Source organism: Anabrus simplex, chromosome 1 (assembly GCF_040414725.1).
Source record: "Anabrus simplex isolate iqAnaSimp1 chromosome 1, ASM4041472v1, whole genome shotgun sequence".
NCBI lineage: Eukaryota > Metazoa > Arthropoda > Insecta > Orthoptera > Tettigoniidae > Anabrus > Anabrus simplex.
In genome coordinates, this window is record NC_090265.1 from 967,359,833 (window position 1) to 967,379,643 (window position 19,811).

The 19,811-nt window shown below is 41.1% G+C and overlaps 1 protein-coding gene across 1 annotated transcript in view; it reads left to right on the forward strand.

Annotated features, from left to right (window-relative positions):
- The first annotated feature begins 5,162 nt into the window (after nucleotides 1-5,162).
- LOC136857832 (endoglucanase E-4) overlaps nucleotides 5,163-19,811 on the forward strand; it is a 28,398-nt gene continuing 13,749 nt past the window's right edge. The window contains exons 1-4 of the mRNA XM_067136796.2: nucleotides 5,163-5,311; nucleotides 15,224-15,385; nucleotides 16,265-16,543; nucleotides 19,586-19,763. Coding sequence (XP_066992897.2) covers nucleotides 5,266-5,311; nucleotides 15,224-15,385; nucleotides 16,265-16,543; nucleotides 19,586-19,763 — 665 coding nt within the window. The 5' untranslated portion in view covers nucleotides 5,163-5,265. The remainder of the gene's footprint in view (nucleotides 5,312-15,223; nucleotides 15,386-16,264; nucleotides 16,544-19,585; nucleotides 19,764-19,811) is intronic.

A 19,811-nucleotide genomic window follows, 5' to 3' on the forward strand; every position in this document is an offset into this window, starting at 1 on the left:
TTGTTGCACCGACATAGAAAGGTTTTCTGGCGACGAAATTTACGTTATAAACGATACAGAAGTACTGAATCCACAATAGTTAGACATATTCAAGTAGTCTACTGTTCGTGTCATTAAAATAGCGTTGTAGAGCGTGAAATTTTCTTCGTCTTGTCAATATATTTGTCAGTATAAAATGTTTTATATAATTTGAATGAGTTGTAGAGTTCATACGTCATCATCTGCTAACCACTTAATTGCTGTCATTAAATTCAGGATATGTAGTAATTGATAGTTTCTTGGAAATTCTTCCCTTCCAACCTAAAAAGTCCCCTTGTTAGACAACCAGACATTTTGAACTACATCACATTCTTGAAATTTACGAATGGTATTATTATTATTATTATTATTATTATCATTATTATTATTATTATTTTGCTAGTTGCTTTCCGTCGCACCGACACAGATAGGTCTTACGGCGACGATGGGACAGGGAAGGGCTAGGAGTGGGAGGGAAGCGGCCGTGGCCTAAATTAAGGTACAGCCCCAGCATTTGCCTGGTGTGAAAATGGGAAACCACGGAAAACCAAGGCTGCCGACAGCGGGTTTCGAACCCACTATCTCCCGAATACTGGATATCGGCCGCACTTAAGCGACTGCAGCTATCGAGCTCGGTATGGCATTACTATTCCCTGATATACTGGGTAGCATTTGCCTATGACTTTATAGGGTTAACGTCCTCTGTGCTGGAAAACTAGATGAGGGAGTGGGGAGGGAGGTAATTACAGTTTCATTGGATCAAGTGAGCATCAAAACTTCAACTGAAACGGGAGATAAGTAATGCAGAGTCGGGATTGAAGAATATATCGCACGAATCTGGCAGTAACGTTGCGTACTAGATCGTCGGGGCAGTCGGTTTCAATATAGAAGTTATGAACCAGTCACTCTTCACCATCAATCACCGCGAGACATCTCTGGTCCAATCCCATTTATAAACATTTATGATTGCCAGTTGATACAATCATTATTATTAAACCTCAATATGATTTATTTCAAAGAAAGAGCAAAAGAAAAAAGCAGTACGGTACCGAAACTTCGGCTATAAAATAAAAATAAAATTTACTGTGCTCCTTCAGATCATTACGATGACGCGTCTGAGGATGTAAGTGGCGTGTACTATAGGAACAGATGTTTTGCCACACCTACAAGTGCATAACATATTGACTCAACAGTTCGACTAATATACTGAACAGGGCTGCACAAGTTTTTACGCACGATACTATCTATGGAACTCTGGCGTTATATGAGAGAAATTTACCTATGTCCGCCTCTGTGGTGTAGTGGTTAGTGCCACGCACAGAGGTCCGAGTTCGATTCCCGGCTCTGCCACGAAATTTGAAAAGTGGTACAAGGGCTGGAACGGGGTCCACTCAGCCTCGGGAGGTCAAGTGAGTAGAGGGGGGTTCGATTTCCTCCTCAGCCATCCTCGAAGTGGTTTTCCGTGGTTTCCCACTTCTCCTCCAGGCAAATGCCAGGATGGTACCTAACTTAAGGCCACGGCCGCTTCCTTCCCTCTTCCGTGTCTATCCCTTCCAATCTTCCCTTTCCCCACCAAGGCCCCTGTTCAGCATAGCAGGTGAGGCCGCCTGGGCGAGGCACTGGTCATCCTCCCAGTTGTATCCCCCGACCCAAAGTCTGTAGCTCCAGGACACTGCCCTTGAGGCGGTAGAGGTGGTATCCCTCGCAGAGTCCGGGGGAAAAGCCAACCCTGGAGGGTAAACAGATTAAGAAGAAGAAGGAGAAGAAAAAGAAGCATTTACCTATGCTAGTGTATACGAGATATGACTGAGAGGAGAACATGAGGAAGCGAGGTGAAGAATAAGACACATCACATTTGATATCTATACTCATATTACACTGGCGGAAAAAATACACTGACTGACAGAGCAAATGCAACACCCAGAAGGAGTGGTCAGAACTTTATGCCAATTGCAGGGTAGACTGACGTCACTGAGGTATGCTCATGATGTGAAATGCGCCGCTGTGCTGCGCATGTAGCGAACGATAAATGGGACACGGCGTTGGCGAATGGCCCACTTCGTACCGTGATTTCTCAGCCGACAGTCATTGTAGAACGTGTTGTCGTGTGCCACAGGACACGTGTATAGCTAAGAATGCCAGGCCGCCGTCAACGGAGGCATTTCCAGCAGACAGACGACTTTACGAGGGGTATGGTGATCGGGGTGAGAAGGGCAGGTTGGTCGCTTCGTCAAATCGCAGCCGATACCCATAGGGATGTGTCCACGGTGCAGCGCCTGTGGCGAAGATGGTTGGCGCAGGGACATGTGGCACGTGCGAGGGGTCCAGGCGCAGCCCGAGTGACGTCAGCACGCGAGGATCGGCGCATCCGCCATCCGCCGCCAAGCGGTGGCAGCCCCGCACGCCACGTCAACCGCCATTCTTCAGCATGTGCAAGACACCCTGGCTGTTCCAATATCGACCAGAACAATTTCCCGTCGATTGGTTGAAGGAGGCCTGCACTCCCGGCGTCCGCTCAGAAGACTACCATTGACTCCACAGCATAGACGTGCACGCCTGGCATGGTGCCGGGCTAGAGCGACTTGGATGAGGGAATGGCGGAACGTCGTGTTCTCCGATGAGTCACGCTTCTGTTCTGTCAGTGATAGTCACCGCAGACGAGTGTGGCGTCGGCGTGGAGAAAGGTCAAATCCGGCAGTAACTGTGGAGCGCCCTACTGCTAGACAACGCGGCATCATGGTTTGGGGCGCTATTGCGTATGATTCCACGTCACCTCTAGTGCGTATTCAAGGCACGTTATATGCCCACCGCTACGTGCAGCATGTGCTGCGGCCGGTGGCACTCCCGTACCTTCAGGGGCTGCCCAATGCTCTGTTTCAGCAGGATAATGCCCGCCCACACACTGCTCGCATCTCCCAACAGGCTCTACGAGGTGTACAGATGCTTCCGTGGCCAGCGTACTCTCCGGATCTCTCACCAATCGAACACGTGTGGGATCTCATTGGACGCCGTTTGCAAACTCTGCCCCAGCCTCGTACGGACGACCAACTGTGGCAAATGGTTGACAGAGAATGGAGAACCATCCCTCAGGACACCATCCGCACTCTTATTGACTCTGTACCTCGACGTGTTTCTGCGTGCATCGCCGCTCGCGGTGGTCCTACATCCTACTGAGCCGATGCCGTGCGCATTGTGTAACCTGCATATCGGTTTGAAATAAACATCAATTATTCGTCCGTGCCGTCTCTGTTTTTTCCCCAACTTTCATCCCTTTCGAACCACTCCTTCTTGGTGTTGCATTTGCTCTGTCAGTCAGTGTATATCCGAACACCAAGAAGGCGTTGTGCAATTTTTTTTATAGATTAACAAACGTTGGTAGGCGTGTTTATACATATGAAAGATTACTTTGATTCATATTTCCCGCAAATCGTATTAGCCTCTACCGCCTCAAGAGCAGTGTCCTGGAGCTACAGACTCTGGGTCGGGGGATACAACTGGGAGGATGACCAGTACCTCGCCCAAGTTACCCTACCTGCTATGCTGAACAGGGGCCTTGTGGGGGGGATGGGAGGATTGGAAGGGATATACAAGGAAGAGGGAAGGAAGCGGCCGTGGCCTTAAGTTAGGTACCATCGCGGCATTTGCCTGGAGGAGATGTGGGAAACCACGGAAAAACACTTCGAGGATGGCTGAGGTGGGAATCGAAACCACCTCTACTCAGTTGACCTCCCAAGGCCGAGTACCACTTTTCAAATTACGTGGCGGTGCCGGGAATCGAACCCGGGCCTCCGGGAGTGGCAACTAATCACACTAATCACTACACCACAGAGGCGGACAGCTAGTAGTCTTCGTACTTAAAATGACACACAGTTTTAAAAGTGCTTCTGCCCGGATTAGTAACACCATTTTATGGCAATAAGTACAATTTTAGTTCCCTCTGTGGAACAGTGGTAGAATGTCGGCCTCGGGATCGCAAGATAGCGGGTTCAAACCCGGCAGATGTAGTCGGATTTTTGAAGTGCGGGAAGAAGTCTTTTCGATACTCGTTGTCGTACGATGTCGGCACGTAAAAGGTCTCTGGTAACACATTTGGTGTTTACCCGACAAAATTCATTTATAAACTCAGTCACAGACGCCCAAGAGAGATTCAGGTTACTCTGCTATCTAGTAGGCCTAGAGTAAAACGGAACGTCGGAACTGAAATCTATCAGCCAGATGGCGTCAAATTAAAATGCTTGCACACGATAGATGAGGCCGTACGGTTGTTATTAACTATATTTTGAGCACAATTTTCATAAGGTAAGGTAACGTGTATTCTGCCCGAAGGCAGGTCCGGACCTCCACAGAGGTGTGCCTGAGCCGGAGTTTACGTACGGTAGGGTGGCCAGTTCCTTTCCGCTCCTCCGTTCCCTTAGCCCCCACCAACAGCGCGTGGCAACCCATCCAAATCTTGACCACGCCCAATGTTGCTTAACTTCGGAGATCTCACGGGATCCGGTGTTTCATACTGAAATCGAAAGATATGTTTCATTTTCAGAAAGTAGTGATTTGGAATCTCCAGTCGAGTGCGTTCCTTTGACTATAATTCTATACATTTTTGAAGCCAACGACCTCAGTGGCTCAATAGGTTAGTCGTTGTCCCTCACTTCCGAATCTAGTGGGTTCGATCTCCGCTGAGGTCGGTTGCATTTAAGAGTGCTGAAATAAAACATCACCGTGTTACTGGCTTTCAGCAAATTAAAGAAATGCTAATGGAAAAAATTCTGACACCTCGAAGTTTATTATTGAAGATGTGGTACATCCCCATGCATTCTCCACACTTCCATTGTGAAGCGAATTGCTTCATCAAATTCCTCCTATTAACTTACTAACTCATTCCCATCCCCCACCAAGGCCCCTGTTCAGCATAACAGGTGAGGCCGCCTGGGCGAGGTACTGGCCATCCTCCCCAGTTGTATCCTCCGACCCAGAGTATGAAGCTCCAGGACACTGCCCTTGAGGCGGTAGAGGTGGAATCCCTCGCTGACTCCGAGTGAAAAACCAACCCTGGAGGGTAAACAGATTAAGAAGAATAACTTACTAACTTGTTCCTGCTTACACTATTTCAGAAGATTTGAGTACCCCTGAAATTGAGAAGGGAGTGTTTGCACCAGCTGGTGGGGCGTGGATTTTCAATACCACTTGTATCAACAGAACAGTTGGTGGTATATAAAGGCTACCGAAGAGCTGCAGTGTGCGGTCTTCGAAATGAGGCTTCTAGTTTTCGTGGTGTGCAGCCTCGCTGCTGTATATGGTAAGTTCTCTCCTGTGCATTATTATATTACAAAACACAAAGTATACTGGTTCGGTTTAGCTAGAACCAGTTTCCTCAAAGTTATCCTATATCCCCGTAATTTTCAAAACGCGCATTTAATATTAATTTACTCCATAAGGGTGGTAAGGAGTACTTACCAGTCGAGGACGGTTTACTGACAGTAAAGTTCGAGACAGATCAAATCTCCTTATGTCACGAATTGAATTTTTTTTTCCCAATTTCACATTCTACATAACAAAATTTAGATTTAAAAGAATTATATTGAATTTCCACCAGCTAATATCAGGGAACACGTTATTGTTATGAAACATTAAATTGTCCGCTAACCCTTTTTATTTCTTACTTGCCTCTCATCGTCGATTACAACCACAAATATGACGTCAAACAGACTTACTCGCCTACAAATGGCGGTTTCTTTTTACATCACACCGACACAGACAGGTCTTATGGCGACGATGTGACAGGAAAGGCCTAGGAGTGGGAAGGAAGCTACTTTTTTCTATTTGTTTAACGTCGCATTAACACATAAAAGATTTTCGGAGTTGGAGAGATAGGAAAGGGCTAGGAAGCAATAGGTAGCGGCCGTGGCTTTCATTAAGGTACAGCCTTAGTATTTTCCTGGTATGAAAACGGGAAACCACGGAAAACAATCTTCAGGGCTGCCGACAATGGGGTTCGAACCCACAATCTCCCAAATGCAAACTGATAACTACGTGACCCAAACCGCGCAGCCACTTGTTTGATTAGAAACAATGTAATAAATGTATGCTTACTGTAGTGAAGTGAAGAAATTCTCGTTCCCTAGCTGAAGACGATCTTTTCAATAGGTAGCCTATCTCTTTTACAAATTCCGATGAAATTCAAACATGCTTTCAAGAGGCAGAAGACTGTTAGAATTTTGTGAGCAGTAAGAGATGGTCATATCAAACACATGTTTTGAGGTACAGGGAGTCAAGGACTTAATATTTTACAGATAGAAGGGGATTATCTAGTTATAACAGAGGCATCCTTCTCCATTGTGTAGGACAATTTTCTAAATAATTATTCTAACGTTTTTGATATGTAATTTTGATCGTAATAATTTATTTAATTTGGCCGTGTTAAAGTAAACATAAGTTAAAGTCGGCCATTTCCATACAGGCCATGAAGGCCCTTGGAGGATCATAAAATAAAGGCTTCCACTATCCGTAACCTGGGCACGTGGTGGGGTAGAGCTCTATTCCCGGCCACCTTTGCCTCCAGGAATTAACCTGGTACTCGTGTTTGGTGTGGGCTGAGTGAACCTCAGGACTATGTGAACCCTCGCAATGAAAATCATTTTTCTTACATTTTTCGAGTTCTCGACGGGGAATCGAACATCTGTCCTTGCAGGCGAATCGGTCACACATCTACCGCCTCAGCCAGGCAGTCCCTAAAGTAAACATAAGATGAAGACAAACATTCCTTAACATTTGAAACAAATTATTTTTTGTTAAATTCTGAGAAAAGTAGGCCTATATTTTATACAACAAAAAGTGAGTTTTCTCAAAGCAAGCGACAACGTTAGTGGTTATCTTCTACTATATTCCAGCTACATATATTATCTTCATCTTCTGTGAACTCCTCCTCCAGTTCTTTCTTTTCATTTGTTCTCCTCTGTCTTGCCAACATGTCTATGCTACTACCATTTTTCCCATGACGTGAGGCCACAATTGTCCCTAAGGCCACAGCGCGCTCAAAATGCATGCGATTTAATCAAATATGACCACATGTCATAATCTTACCTAGAACTAAAGTGATTACGACTCCATGTTCGTCGTAACAATCGTACTTCGTCTCTCCTCCACTGCGTTCTTACTACATCTTCCCCATCTTACCTTTCTTCGCGTTCCCATTCCTTCTAACATATTGATAACAGAAATACAAGGCCTCAAACATCAAACTTGTTCGTCATTGCTTATCATCGAACTGCCGTCCGACTCGTTGGCTGAACGGTCAGCGTACTGGCCTTCGGTTCAGAGGGTCCCGGGTTCGATTCCCGGCCGGGTCGGGGATTTTAACCTTAATTGGTTAATTCCAATGGCACGGGGGCTGGGTATTTGTGTTGTCTTCATCATCATTTCATCCTCGTCACGACGCACAGGTCGCCTACGGGAGTCAAATAGAAAGACCTGCACCTGGCGAGCCGAACCCGTCCTGGGATATCCCGGCACTAAAAGCCATACGACATTTCATTTCATTTCATCGAACTGCCACACATAACTCATTTTCTGTGTTTGCCACACATGAATGGAACCGTTTCCGGATAACATCAGAGGAATACCAACCACAGCGTAACTTTAAAGAGCGTCGGAGCGTTCAGAGGTACAGCAGGATACGAGTGAACTGTTCGTTTTTGGTCTTTCATTGATCGTGCTATTTCAACAGTATTGCGGTGATATTATTATTATTATTATTATTATTATTATTATTATTATTATTATTATTATTGCAAGTAGGCTATGTATGTCTCATTGGGGTGAGATTTTATTTCAGTTATAAAATATTTTGATTGTGTATAACTGTGCTTTTTAGTACGGTATTAATTATGACAATATTATTTATGATTCTAATGCATAATAATTGGTTTAGTAATAGGAATATAATCAGGGAAATTGTTCACACAAGCGGATTTGAGGAATACGAGAAGAAACCAACACGACTTACTTGGTCGGAGCAACATAAATCACAACAATCGATGAAAATGAAGAACTATTGGGCAAGGAGGAAAACTCAAAAAATGTTGATTCCGCGTGGTCCTAACTGACACATTCGCGCAGAAGAAGAATAATTGGTTTAGTGTAAGAGAATGCCTAATGGCCTTAACTACGCCAATAAGGACATGCATCTATCTCTGTCTCACTCGCAGTCCGCTTCAGCCTACACCACACCGTGTAGAGGTCTTAGTTTTGAGCTGCATCTTCCTCCTATTGCTGGTCGGAGGACGAAGGAGCTCGAAGACGCGCTCTCGTGTCCATCAGCGTTCTAGAGCAGTGAGAAGTAAATACACACACTGTACTTAAAGCACAGACATTCTTAATGAAAAGACACAATTCAATGTATTACACTATATAAACATATCAAACAAAGTTGTTTTCTAGTCATTAAGTTGGTAACGGCCCCAAGACATAAGAGTCATTTACTGAGGAGGACATTGTTTGAAAACGACTCAGCAAGGTTATTCATTTATGATCAAAACCAGCAGTGAAACGGGCATAAATCTTTATTAACACCGGAGAAATGTTATATAATGTTATTGGGTAATGTGTGTGTGACACACAAATAAAATAAGATCATTACAGTGATAAACCAATTAATGCGAAATAGTTAGGTAACTTAGCATTGCAGACTTGTGCTGGCGATCCTCTCGTAGATTTTGCCTTGGCTGCTGCAAAGAAAATGATACTAACCGCACACGCAGAAACTTACCTCAGGGCTGGACCGACCATGTTTCTTCGAATTTAGGGCCGATGGGGGATCTAAATAACTACTATGGGTCAAGTTAATTTACAACAACGTAGCCCCGACTGATTTGAAACCAATTAATATAATTTATTGACAATAAACATGAAATCAAACCAAGATTAAAGTTAACTGAAATTGGAAAATTGGAATGAATTTACTACCGCTCAAGTGAGCGCAAATGCCACAGAATAAAAATGATATCCTGAAATAACAATATCCAATAGACAATATCAAAAGGAAAACTATCAGCTAACTGCATTCAAGAATGACTCAAAAATCAACTTAATAATTAATTATATACAAAGAAAATAATAAAAAAGTAATTCAACTGCTGAGGGAATTAGGATTATTGATTCCTAAGACCAACATGATCGATAAAATAAGATCATTACAGTGATAAACCAATTAAGGAGAAATAGTTAGATAACCTAGCATTGCAGGCTGTTAACCGTGCGAAACCAATTCACCCATGACCACACACTCTTATCCCTAAAACATAGTCCGGCTCCATGGCCAAATAGTTAGCGTGCTGGCCTTTGGTCACAAGTGTCCCGAGTTCGATTCCCGGCAGGGTCGGGAATTTTGACCGCTCATGGTTAATATCTCTGACACGGGGACTGGGTGTATGCGTCATCTTCGTCATCATTTCATCCTCATCACGACGCGGAGGTCGCCTACAGGTGTCAAATCGAAAGACCTTTATCTGGCGAGCCGAACTTGTCCTCGGACACTCCCGGCACTAAAATCCATACACCATTTCATTTCTAAAACAAAATTTCTTTTGTTGTTATTTTACACACACACACTATTATCAAATGGCTCTCTTCAAATTTAATACAATGAAAAATAAATCAATTTATCAGCCACGAAAAATATAAAGTTACTCACTGTGACAGTCATTGGAAACTTTTACATTTCTAAACACATTTTGTTCTGCCATTGATCAATTGAACTCACCTTTCTACACATATAGAAATTATACCCCTGCTCACTCTTAGCAACCACTAACATACAACCTATTACTTTGTGTACAATTGCGGCAGGTTTTCGCACTCTTAACCAACACGGTTCAATGATATGACATAATCTCACAGTTACATTTTTTTGTTTGTGATGATTTATGTATTTTACTGAGATAAAGAGAAATGTTGCAATTTAATAACGATGACCACCGGTTTGTCCTTCCTTCATATTATTAAATCAAGGATCAAAACGCCCTTGAAAAGTACGTACAAATATACACAACACTGTCAACATAGCGTTCATCAAAATATAACATAACAAAAGCACATAAACATGAACTACAATATCTACGTTGAATTTACAACATAATTTGACATTCACGCACCTTCCTCGTTTATTGATCTCACATCTTCATTGGTTCATTTTGTTTTCACGGTAATGTCTACGAGAATCTTCGTCTCTGAAATAATGACTTGATCTTTCATTCTTTTTTCTAATATCTTGTCATCCCTGCTACATACTGGCGTATTCAACACCTCTTATTATTTTCATTTCATATTTATCCACATAGATTTGAGCTCCGATTCATCGAACTAATTATATTATATCTATATATATAAAATAAGAGTTTTGTCTGTACATTGCTCAGAATTTGAAAATAATGGTATTTCTGTATCGGTCATGTCCATAGTAACAAGAAACTGCATTTTTTACTTTTCCGTAATTTCTGTCTGTCTGTCTGTCTGTCTGTCTGTCTGTCTGTCTGTCTGTCTGTCTGTCTGTCTGTCTGTCTGTCTGTCTGTCTGTATGTATGTACACGCATCACGAGAAAACGGTTGAAGAGAATTTAATGAAAATTGGTATGTGAAGTCGGGGGATAAGCCTCTACAATCTAGGCTATAAATCATTTTACTCACGCTGAGTGAAATGGTAGTTTAGGGGAAGGCCTAAAATTGAATTCTCAACTATTTATGTTATTAGTGGTCTAATGAAAATCGGTATGTGAAGTCGGGGGATGAGCCACTACAATCTAGGCTATTAATCAATTTACTCACGCTGAGTGAAATGGTAGTTTAGGGGAAGGCCTAAAATTGAATTCTCAACTATTTATGTTATTAGTGGTCGTATTTTAAAGAAAATAGGTATGCAAAGTTGGTGAATAAATTGCTACAATCTAGGCTGTCAATAATTGTATTCACGCTGAGAAAAATGTTAGTTTAGGGGAAGGCCTAAAATTTAGTTCTCAAATATTGTTGTTATTAGTAGTCCTATCGTGATGAAAATCGGTATGCAAAGTCAGGAAATAAGTTGCTATAGTCTAGGCTGTAAATTATTTTATTCACGCTGAGTGAAATGGTAGTTTAGGGGAAGGCCTAAAATGTAATTCTCAAATATTTCTTATTAGAAGTGTAGTCGATGAATGCTAGATAACTAAGGTTATATAGTATTAAATTTCCTATTATTCCTGTCTTATACATTGTTACCGTACTGGCTATGATCACCAAGATATTCATGAATTTGAATTTTTGTTACTAAGTCCATATCAGCGCCGAGTAACGAGAAAATGGGTAAACAGTATTTAATGAAAATCGGTATGTAAAGTCGGAGAATAAGAAACTACAGTTTACGGTATAAAATATTTCACAAATCACAGAGTTGAAAGAAAACTAAATGTGTAGGCCTACAATATAGAAAGCTCATAACACTGATCAACAATAACATTACATTGACCATTGTTTGTCCTGATGTGCTTTGTGTCTTCTGTTGCCCCTCATCTCCGGTAGATAGGATTACTGCTGCGTACAGAGTATTTTTTATTAGATTTACGTCGCACCGACATAGATAGGTTTTATGGCGACGATGGGATAGGAAAGGACTAGGAGTGCCTTAGGCCTTAATTAAGGTACAGGCCCAACATTTGACTGGTGTGAAAGTGGAAAACCACGGAATACCATCTTCAGCGCTGCCGACAATCTCTCGGATGCAAGCTCACAGCTGCGCACCGCTAACCACACGGTCAACTCGCCCAGTCGGACAGAGTGTAACAGCCTGCCTGAATATTGATGGGAAGTAGCTGGTGAGTTAGATAACTTTCTTCTTTAGCATGCCATTCCCCTGGTTTATAAATTTTCTGATACTACTGGTACGTAACACACTGGATCATCATAGCATTCGGGCTATTCAATCCCTACTCTGAGGTACTGATTGGAATGAACAGTGTGTATATTTAGCGGAATAATGACAGATGAGTGTTCATGGCAATCTGCGGCCTGGTCATCCCAGCTCTGGAACTTCGGACTATTAGATTGGCACCGCAATCTAACCGCAGCACTGTTCGTTAAAAGTGATAAAACGTGCGGCTTTCCATTTGATCGAGTATTTTATATGACATCATTGCTTTTAATCGCTACATTCATACTTACGTTTTTGTAATGACCTATGTTGATTTTAGGTTAGGAAAACCAGAAAGTCAGTCTTTCTGAGAATCCCGTAGCGAAGCACGGGTACATCAGCTAGTTATATTATATTAACATGTCATATTCTATACCTTAACGACGATTATCACATACTTTCTTCACGACGCGGCCGTTCCAGTTTCTACATTCTTATTTCACCTATTAACTACACAATGGATATCATATTATGCTCGTGATCGTATTTTCAATCTTTCACTTGGACCTCTTAATCGTATACATCTCAATTATTAGCATCTCCTGCAAGTTAGCAATGGATTCCGTATTTACCAATACGGAATTACTATTTCTGTAATCAAAATATGATTGCCTACACAATACATTTTTCCTTCTACAACTAAAACTCGCCGATAATTATGAATCTTTCCTTGTAAATTCTGACATAAAAAATTATTATTATTATTATTATTATTATTATTATTATTATTATTATTATTATTATTATTATTATTATTATTATTATTATTATTATTATTATACATAATATTCAATTACACTGTTTTATATTTTACTACATGACGATCATACGCTACCTCAGATGAATTCATTATACGTTCAAAATAAATTTATTATTGTTATTTATTTTTATTATGCACACCTATTCGGTTATTTATTTATTATGGACATAAATTATCACTGTGACCAATTATTACAAAGTACACGCTAACTACAAAGATTTGGTATATTTGGCAAACTTTAACTGATATTTTCCTCCTCTCCTTCTCTTTTATTATTCTTCTTATCATTATTGTGGTAAACCACCCTCGAACAAAATTATTGGTATATTAATTCTGATAGGCGTCGGATATCTCAGATTATAAGAACAAATATTTTAAAAATGACACCGATACCCTTGAAATTTATCTCATCCATGATGCTAGATTAAAACATTCAAATCCCGATCGTTAAACCCGACTGCTCCCATCTCTCAAATGGACTATAATCATTATTATTATAAATTTTATTATATTTAGGTACGTGAATTCGACTTTTACATTTATAATTAATCACATAATCCTCCACCTGGGGATTCTAATTGCATTCTTACATGGACAACGCTTTGCTCACCGTCATATTAAATACAAAAATGGTAAATTCATTTTTTTTTAACCTTATTAATGAATCATCGGTTGCTACTGCATTCTGTCGGTCCTAGTTTCCATGGCGAAGTTATTTCATGACGACATTCGTTATCATGTTATATGACCAATAGAATACACCGATGGAATGCATTTTTAATTCACAAATCACACGCAACAATTTATTACAAGTTAATTATGAAACTCATTCTATATTACACAGTAATTCCACAAATAAAAATTATACAATTAGATTATAACCCACGTTTGTATCTGGAATAAAACGATTCACCTAACCGAATTAATCCTTTACCGATCAGCTGTTCAGACGTCTTCTCCCTCTGCAGTTTCCGGCTCCCGATATCTGGTTGTAAACAGAACTTAGTGGTCATTATTCCTTTGTCTTGAACTGGACTCTCCTTTGGAATGTACCCTTCACCGTTTTCGCTTTATGCTATGAGAATGGCTGGCTACCGTCTACCCTTCTGCTTGTACAAAACTGCGACATTACTGAATTTTACTGTCTTTCAACTGCTTACTTCTCTACTTATTTTTATCAATCGCTAGATTATTGTGGCCACTTCTCTGACAATAAGTTATCTTCACTGTTCAGCATTTTTGAGCTTGTTAAATTAATTACACGATTTCATCCCACATGACTTTTTTAAAGATGCAAGTCTGATTAAAGTTTATGAAGTACAACTTACACATTTTTTTGAGTCAGACACGCCGAAAGGTACTGCTTCGCGGAAATCTTGGCATGTTTTCAACTCTCTTCCTACACGAAGTTAATATCACTGCGACGCGACTGATACCAAATAACGGGGAAGTCCCACCCTTAGAAAAATCGTAGCTGAGAGCTAACTGACTGTAAGAAGTAGGAATGAATGTACCACACTGTTTACTAACTGCAAGACTTAAGACTGTATACAGACTGCCTGTAAGACGTAAGAACGAGAGTACAACTGATTCCTTCCCGGCGTCCTCAGTCTATTTTGTAAAATTCTCAAACCATGCTCCGAAACTATTTTTTGGAGAGGGTGTGGCGGAGTGATATGGTCAATTCACGTTGATATCTCTGATTTCTGTAGCTTAATTAATCAACTAAATATTGTCTATGTTTCCAAAAATTGGTGCCATTGCACTGCTGCACAAAATTATAAAAATCTTTCGTGCACATTTAAATAAACTGATCCGCGTCACTGGTGTTTTTTCTCCTAGTGGATTTGTAACGACTTACCGACCTTCCGCACTTTCTCTTCGACGAATCTACTTCACACATTTTTACGACGTAGTTGCACCTAACCAATTATCCATGTTTTAGTTTAGCACTTATCACAAAATGTATTCTTAATTATATAAAGACGAGAGCACTGTATTTCGTCCTTAATTCGCCTCTCAGTAGCGAAAATGAACTACTGTACCTGAGATTATTACTACCGTAAGGCGGTTGAAATTTTCGATGTTATGATTTTTGAATAATGTTATGACGTCATGTAACTAGGACCAAACCACTTTATCAATGGGTGTAGGGTGTCTCTCTGTTCATTTCTGCCATCCTCTTTCCTCGTCTTTCTTCTAGCTGTGGCTCCTTTTGTTCCGATATCCGCTTTCGCGTGGGAAGCTTTCAGTTGGTGTTGTCAACAGTCGGCTCATTAATTTTTATTGAAGGCATTTATGGTGTAAGTCTCTACTCGAAACGTGACTATAACCAAATGCTGGGGATATACTTGGGTCATGAGAGGTTTCTTTGTTGCTGTCCAGTGAAATTCACTGTATGCAGTATTCACATATCCAAATCTGATAAATTGATTAATTTATCCGTGAGCCTATTCGCCTCATGGGTGCAAAATATATATACAGATATGATAATATTGGTGTATTGTCCCCAGGTTATGACTACAGCGAGGTCCTGTATAAGTCCTTGCTCTTCTACCAGGCACAGCGCTCTGGTAAGTTGTCGAACATGGATCCTCTGGTGTCATGGCGCAAGGACTCAGCTCTCAACGACAGAGGGAACAATGGCGAGGATCTCACTGGAGGATATTACGACGGTGAGTTTATGAAAAAAATAATTCCTGCTCTCCCATTATAGAAGCTCAGCGTTCAGTTTCAAGCAGGGCTAATCAACTCATAGTGCACCTGAACATGCTGTTGTTCGGGCTTCACAAACGTAACTTACAATAAGCTGTAAAGTGTCTTCTTCGACTGACATTCATTAATAGAGTGAATTTAAGATCCTGCTAAGTTGAATTAAGTTAGGCCTAAACTGATGTCCAGTGTACCTATCAATTGATGGTAGTTCAAGATAGGGCCGATGACCTAGCTGTTAGGCCCCTTTAAGCAACAAACATCATCAAACAAAGGCAGTTCAAGATTATCTTGAACCCATCCAGGTATCTCAACTGCACAGTAGATTAGACCAGAGTGTTTCATTAAAGGCGTGAAAAAAATAAAAAGAGGAAATAAGGGATGTTGTATTGAACATGTTGAAACATGGAAATATATATATATTTCTTTATTTTGTCTTGGCTATCTTACACCACAAAGGACATCCCTCATATTCATATTATTTTTCTTTGGGGAACCGCTCCACTGTTGGTATTCGTTTTTTCCAATCTACACGATTGATTTAGAAACGATAACCTTCTTTTCTTCCGTACGGGCTTTCAATTTTGCACCGATTCAACTCGATTTATTATCGATTATTCTTCGATCTTCCTCTAATGCGACATGCTAGGACAGAATACAGCTAAACTGTTGAATGCGGGTTGCTCAGGGTGACTGAACGATGGACTTCAATAAGAAGGATGTACGGCTGGATGTCAAGTCTCCCCGGATAAATGATCGAACAGGGGTTAATGAATATATTAACATAAAATAAATGCTTCTTTAATTGATGTCAAAAATTAACTTTTGTGTTCTATTTTCAGCTGGAGATTTTGTGAAGTTCGGCTTCCCCATGGCCTTCACCACAACGATGTTGTCTTGGGGAGTGATCTCCTACGAAAAGGGTTACTCTGCAGCTGGACAGCTGGATGAGGTTAGACGGGCCATCAGGTGGGCTACAGACTACTTCATCAAATGCCATGTGTCCGCCAACAAGCTGTACGGTCAAGTTGGTCAGGGACAGCCCGATCATGACAACTGGAGTCGACCAGAAGACATGCATATGGCTCGTCCAGCTTACTACATCGATGAGAGTCGTCCAGGTACGGAAAGACGTCATCTGCAATGTTAAGTAGAACTTGAGTTTTCATAGAGAATAATTCCACTGTTACGCCTCTATATTGTACCCGTTTGACCGGGCTGAGTAGCTCTGACGGTAGACGGAAGGTAGTCTGAGCTCAAGTAGGTAGGTTCAATCAATCATCAAGGAGTCATCAATGATCTGCATTTAGAGCTGTCGCTCAGGTGGCAGATTCCCTATCAATTGTTTACCTAGATTTTCCTTAACGTTCTCTGAGAGGTTGGAAATGTATCGAATATTTCCCTTTATAATGTTCTCCAATTCCATTATCCTCGTCCTATAAATGAACATTTTTCCAACTAGTCATCTTGAATTCCAACTTTATCTTCATATTATGATATTTCCTACTTTTAAAAGTTTCGCTCAAGCTTATTCGTCTACTAATGTCATTCTACGCCATCTTTCCACTGACAACTCAGAATATACCACCTAGTCAAGCGCCTCCTCGCTCCCAAGTCTTCCCTGCCCAAAATTTGCAACGTTTTCGTAGCATCGCGCTTTTGTCGGAAATCACCCAGAACAAATCATGCTGCTTTTCTTTGGATCTCGTCCAGTTATCACATCAAGTAGTCCTGATTGTGGGGTTCTATACATTGGAACCATACTCTAATTAGGGTCTTACGACATACTTACACGCCCTCTTCTTTACATCTTTAAAACAACCCGAGAAAAGATCTGTAACCTTTCTTGATAACCCCATTAATACGAATACTCCAATGAAAATCAGTCCTTGTATTAACACCTAGATACTGAGAGTGAACCCGATATTATTACGCCGCCAACACAGCACGTAAAACTGAGAGGACTTTTCCTCTTGGAGAAATTTACAACCTGACTTTTCTTTCCGTTTACCATCGGTGCTACTATTGCAACTTTCCATTCATTCCAGCTCAGTCCATTAGTATTTGAAGGTGCTCTAATACGTCAGACTCAAGACGGCAGATTTACTAGCACGTAAAAGAGCTCGTGTGGGGCATAATTCGGACACCTCGGTATCTTAGGTATCGGTAAACATAGTGGTTCGTAAAACCAATAACATTAATTTTCTTCATTTGCCACTCTAACTGTTGATGTCTGTGAAATCAGTATTGTGACTACTCAGCTTCAGAACTGCCTACACGGAAGATAGGCTATTCTGACAGGTAAGAATTCCACTTTCACTATCATAGCACTCTGCTATTTACCTAAGACGTTGAACATAGCATCCGACAAATCTAAAAAATACAGTAATTGGGCCGATGACCTAGATGTTAGGCCCTTTAAACAATAAGCATCATCATCAACATCATCACCATCATCATCATTATCATCGACACATTCATTTCCTATGAAGGTTCTCGTGTCTCTACGAATCCTCTCTTTAGGCCACATGGACTCTGTAGAATTTAAACTGAAATTAAACTTGAACTTGGAAACGGTTTCAGGGACAGATTAGCGTAAGTCAGTAGCTCAGAAATTGTTAGACTTTGGTGTGGCAACCACTGAGTTAATCATTACCACCAATTTCTATTTCCTGGCCTTCTTCCTTTTAACTTCACTCTTCTTAGTCAAATCCTCTTCTGACTCCGACGGCATTAAGTCTGTGAGTACTCGGGCCTTTCGTCACTTCTTGAATTCCCCTCATCGTTCGGGTTGTCTTTCCTCTAAGATTGTTAAAACGGTTATATAATATCATTGCCAGAATATCACCGTAAAAATAGTCTGTCTACTGAAACTCTGATACTGCTGCTGATACATTGAGCAAAGGAGATGGACATCTAAGCAACTAAGTCATATAGTCCGTCTTGAGCTGAGCTATCTTAGCAACGGCTAAACAATATACATTTAATTTGAAATTAGGTTGAATTCTTATGGTATTCAAAGCTGCTTAGGTATTGGGTCTAGTGACCAATCCAGTATACGAATATCAAGTACTTCAACCAATCATCAGCGGTTTATGGCCACAACATTACCTGTTTTTTGTATTATTATTTTCGTTATACCACACCGGCTTGCACTTGCTTTTATATACATTCATCACAATAGAACCCTAAAACATCTTCAATAATACATTTGACCACAGATCGCACAACGAACGGGACGTAATGGTATTATTCTGATAAAGCCGATATATCGGGGGACAGCGACCCAAAGGAATAACACAATACATTTGCTTGCTGGAAGATTTGTTCTGTGTATAGGTTATGAATATTTATGTATTTCTAATATCTCTAGGCATTTTTCTTATCATTACTTGTTTAATTATGTAGTTATTCGCTAATTAGTCAAAATAAATACAACTCCACATTAGCTCCACATTCCCTCTAGATAAGTATCTTAAGCTCTCGTTGTATTAGTACTGAAAATACCATTAAAAAGTAATCTTTGGAAATCATCCACTTGTCTAAACAGTGCTGATATTATAAACATGCTCTGAACAGCAAACAGTGCTCCATGTCATCAGAAACCCGCCACTACAACGACCATGGATGAAGGAAATTGGAGCTGCTGCCCACACCGCGAGGGCTCACTTGCCCTTCTGCGCCGTCACCTAGGAGATCCATACCCTACCACTCCCCATATCTCGTGCCTATATATGGGGCATTTTCTATTTATTTCTCTTCTTTCAAGTAGCGAAGTCAAGGTGCATGGTCCTCTCTTTCCAGTCAGATGACCTACCTAGGAATGTTCCCGAATTACGAGGAGGATACAGTCGTCCTTTGTCACCCTACGGCAAGCTGTGTTCATCAGTATGTTGGACGATATACAGGACCATTCTGAACAATGCATCAGATGTGAAGGTGCACATTTTGAACACATGCTGTACGTGTTGCCGCCGTCACCTTGCATGTTATAATGATGTTCAGAGAATGTTGTTTGTTTTTACGGATACTGTATTGTATGACTATCCATATGACATCGGAAAACAAGGTGCTAGATGTGTAGAGAAAGAGGTAGTGAAACATATATCAAGAAGTAATTGAAGTGAAGCACGAATATTCACTTGATGAATGCTCCCATCTAGGATCCGACTTGGCTGGAGAGACCGCTGCTGCCCTGGCCGCCGCATCCCTCGTGTTCGCTAATGTGGACCCCAACTACTCCAAGACTCTACGAAGTCATGCTGCCCAGCTGTTCAGCTTTGCCACTAAACACCGAGCTGTCTACTCAGACTCCATCACTGATGCTGCAAATTTCTATCGGTAAGTATTTATGTGGTACCATTTCCTTTGATGAGTGTAAAAAATATA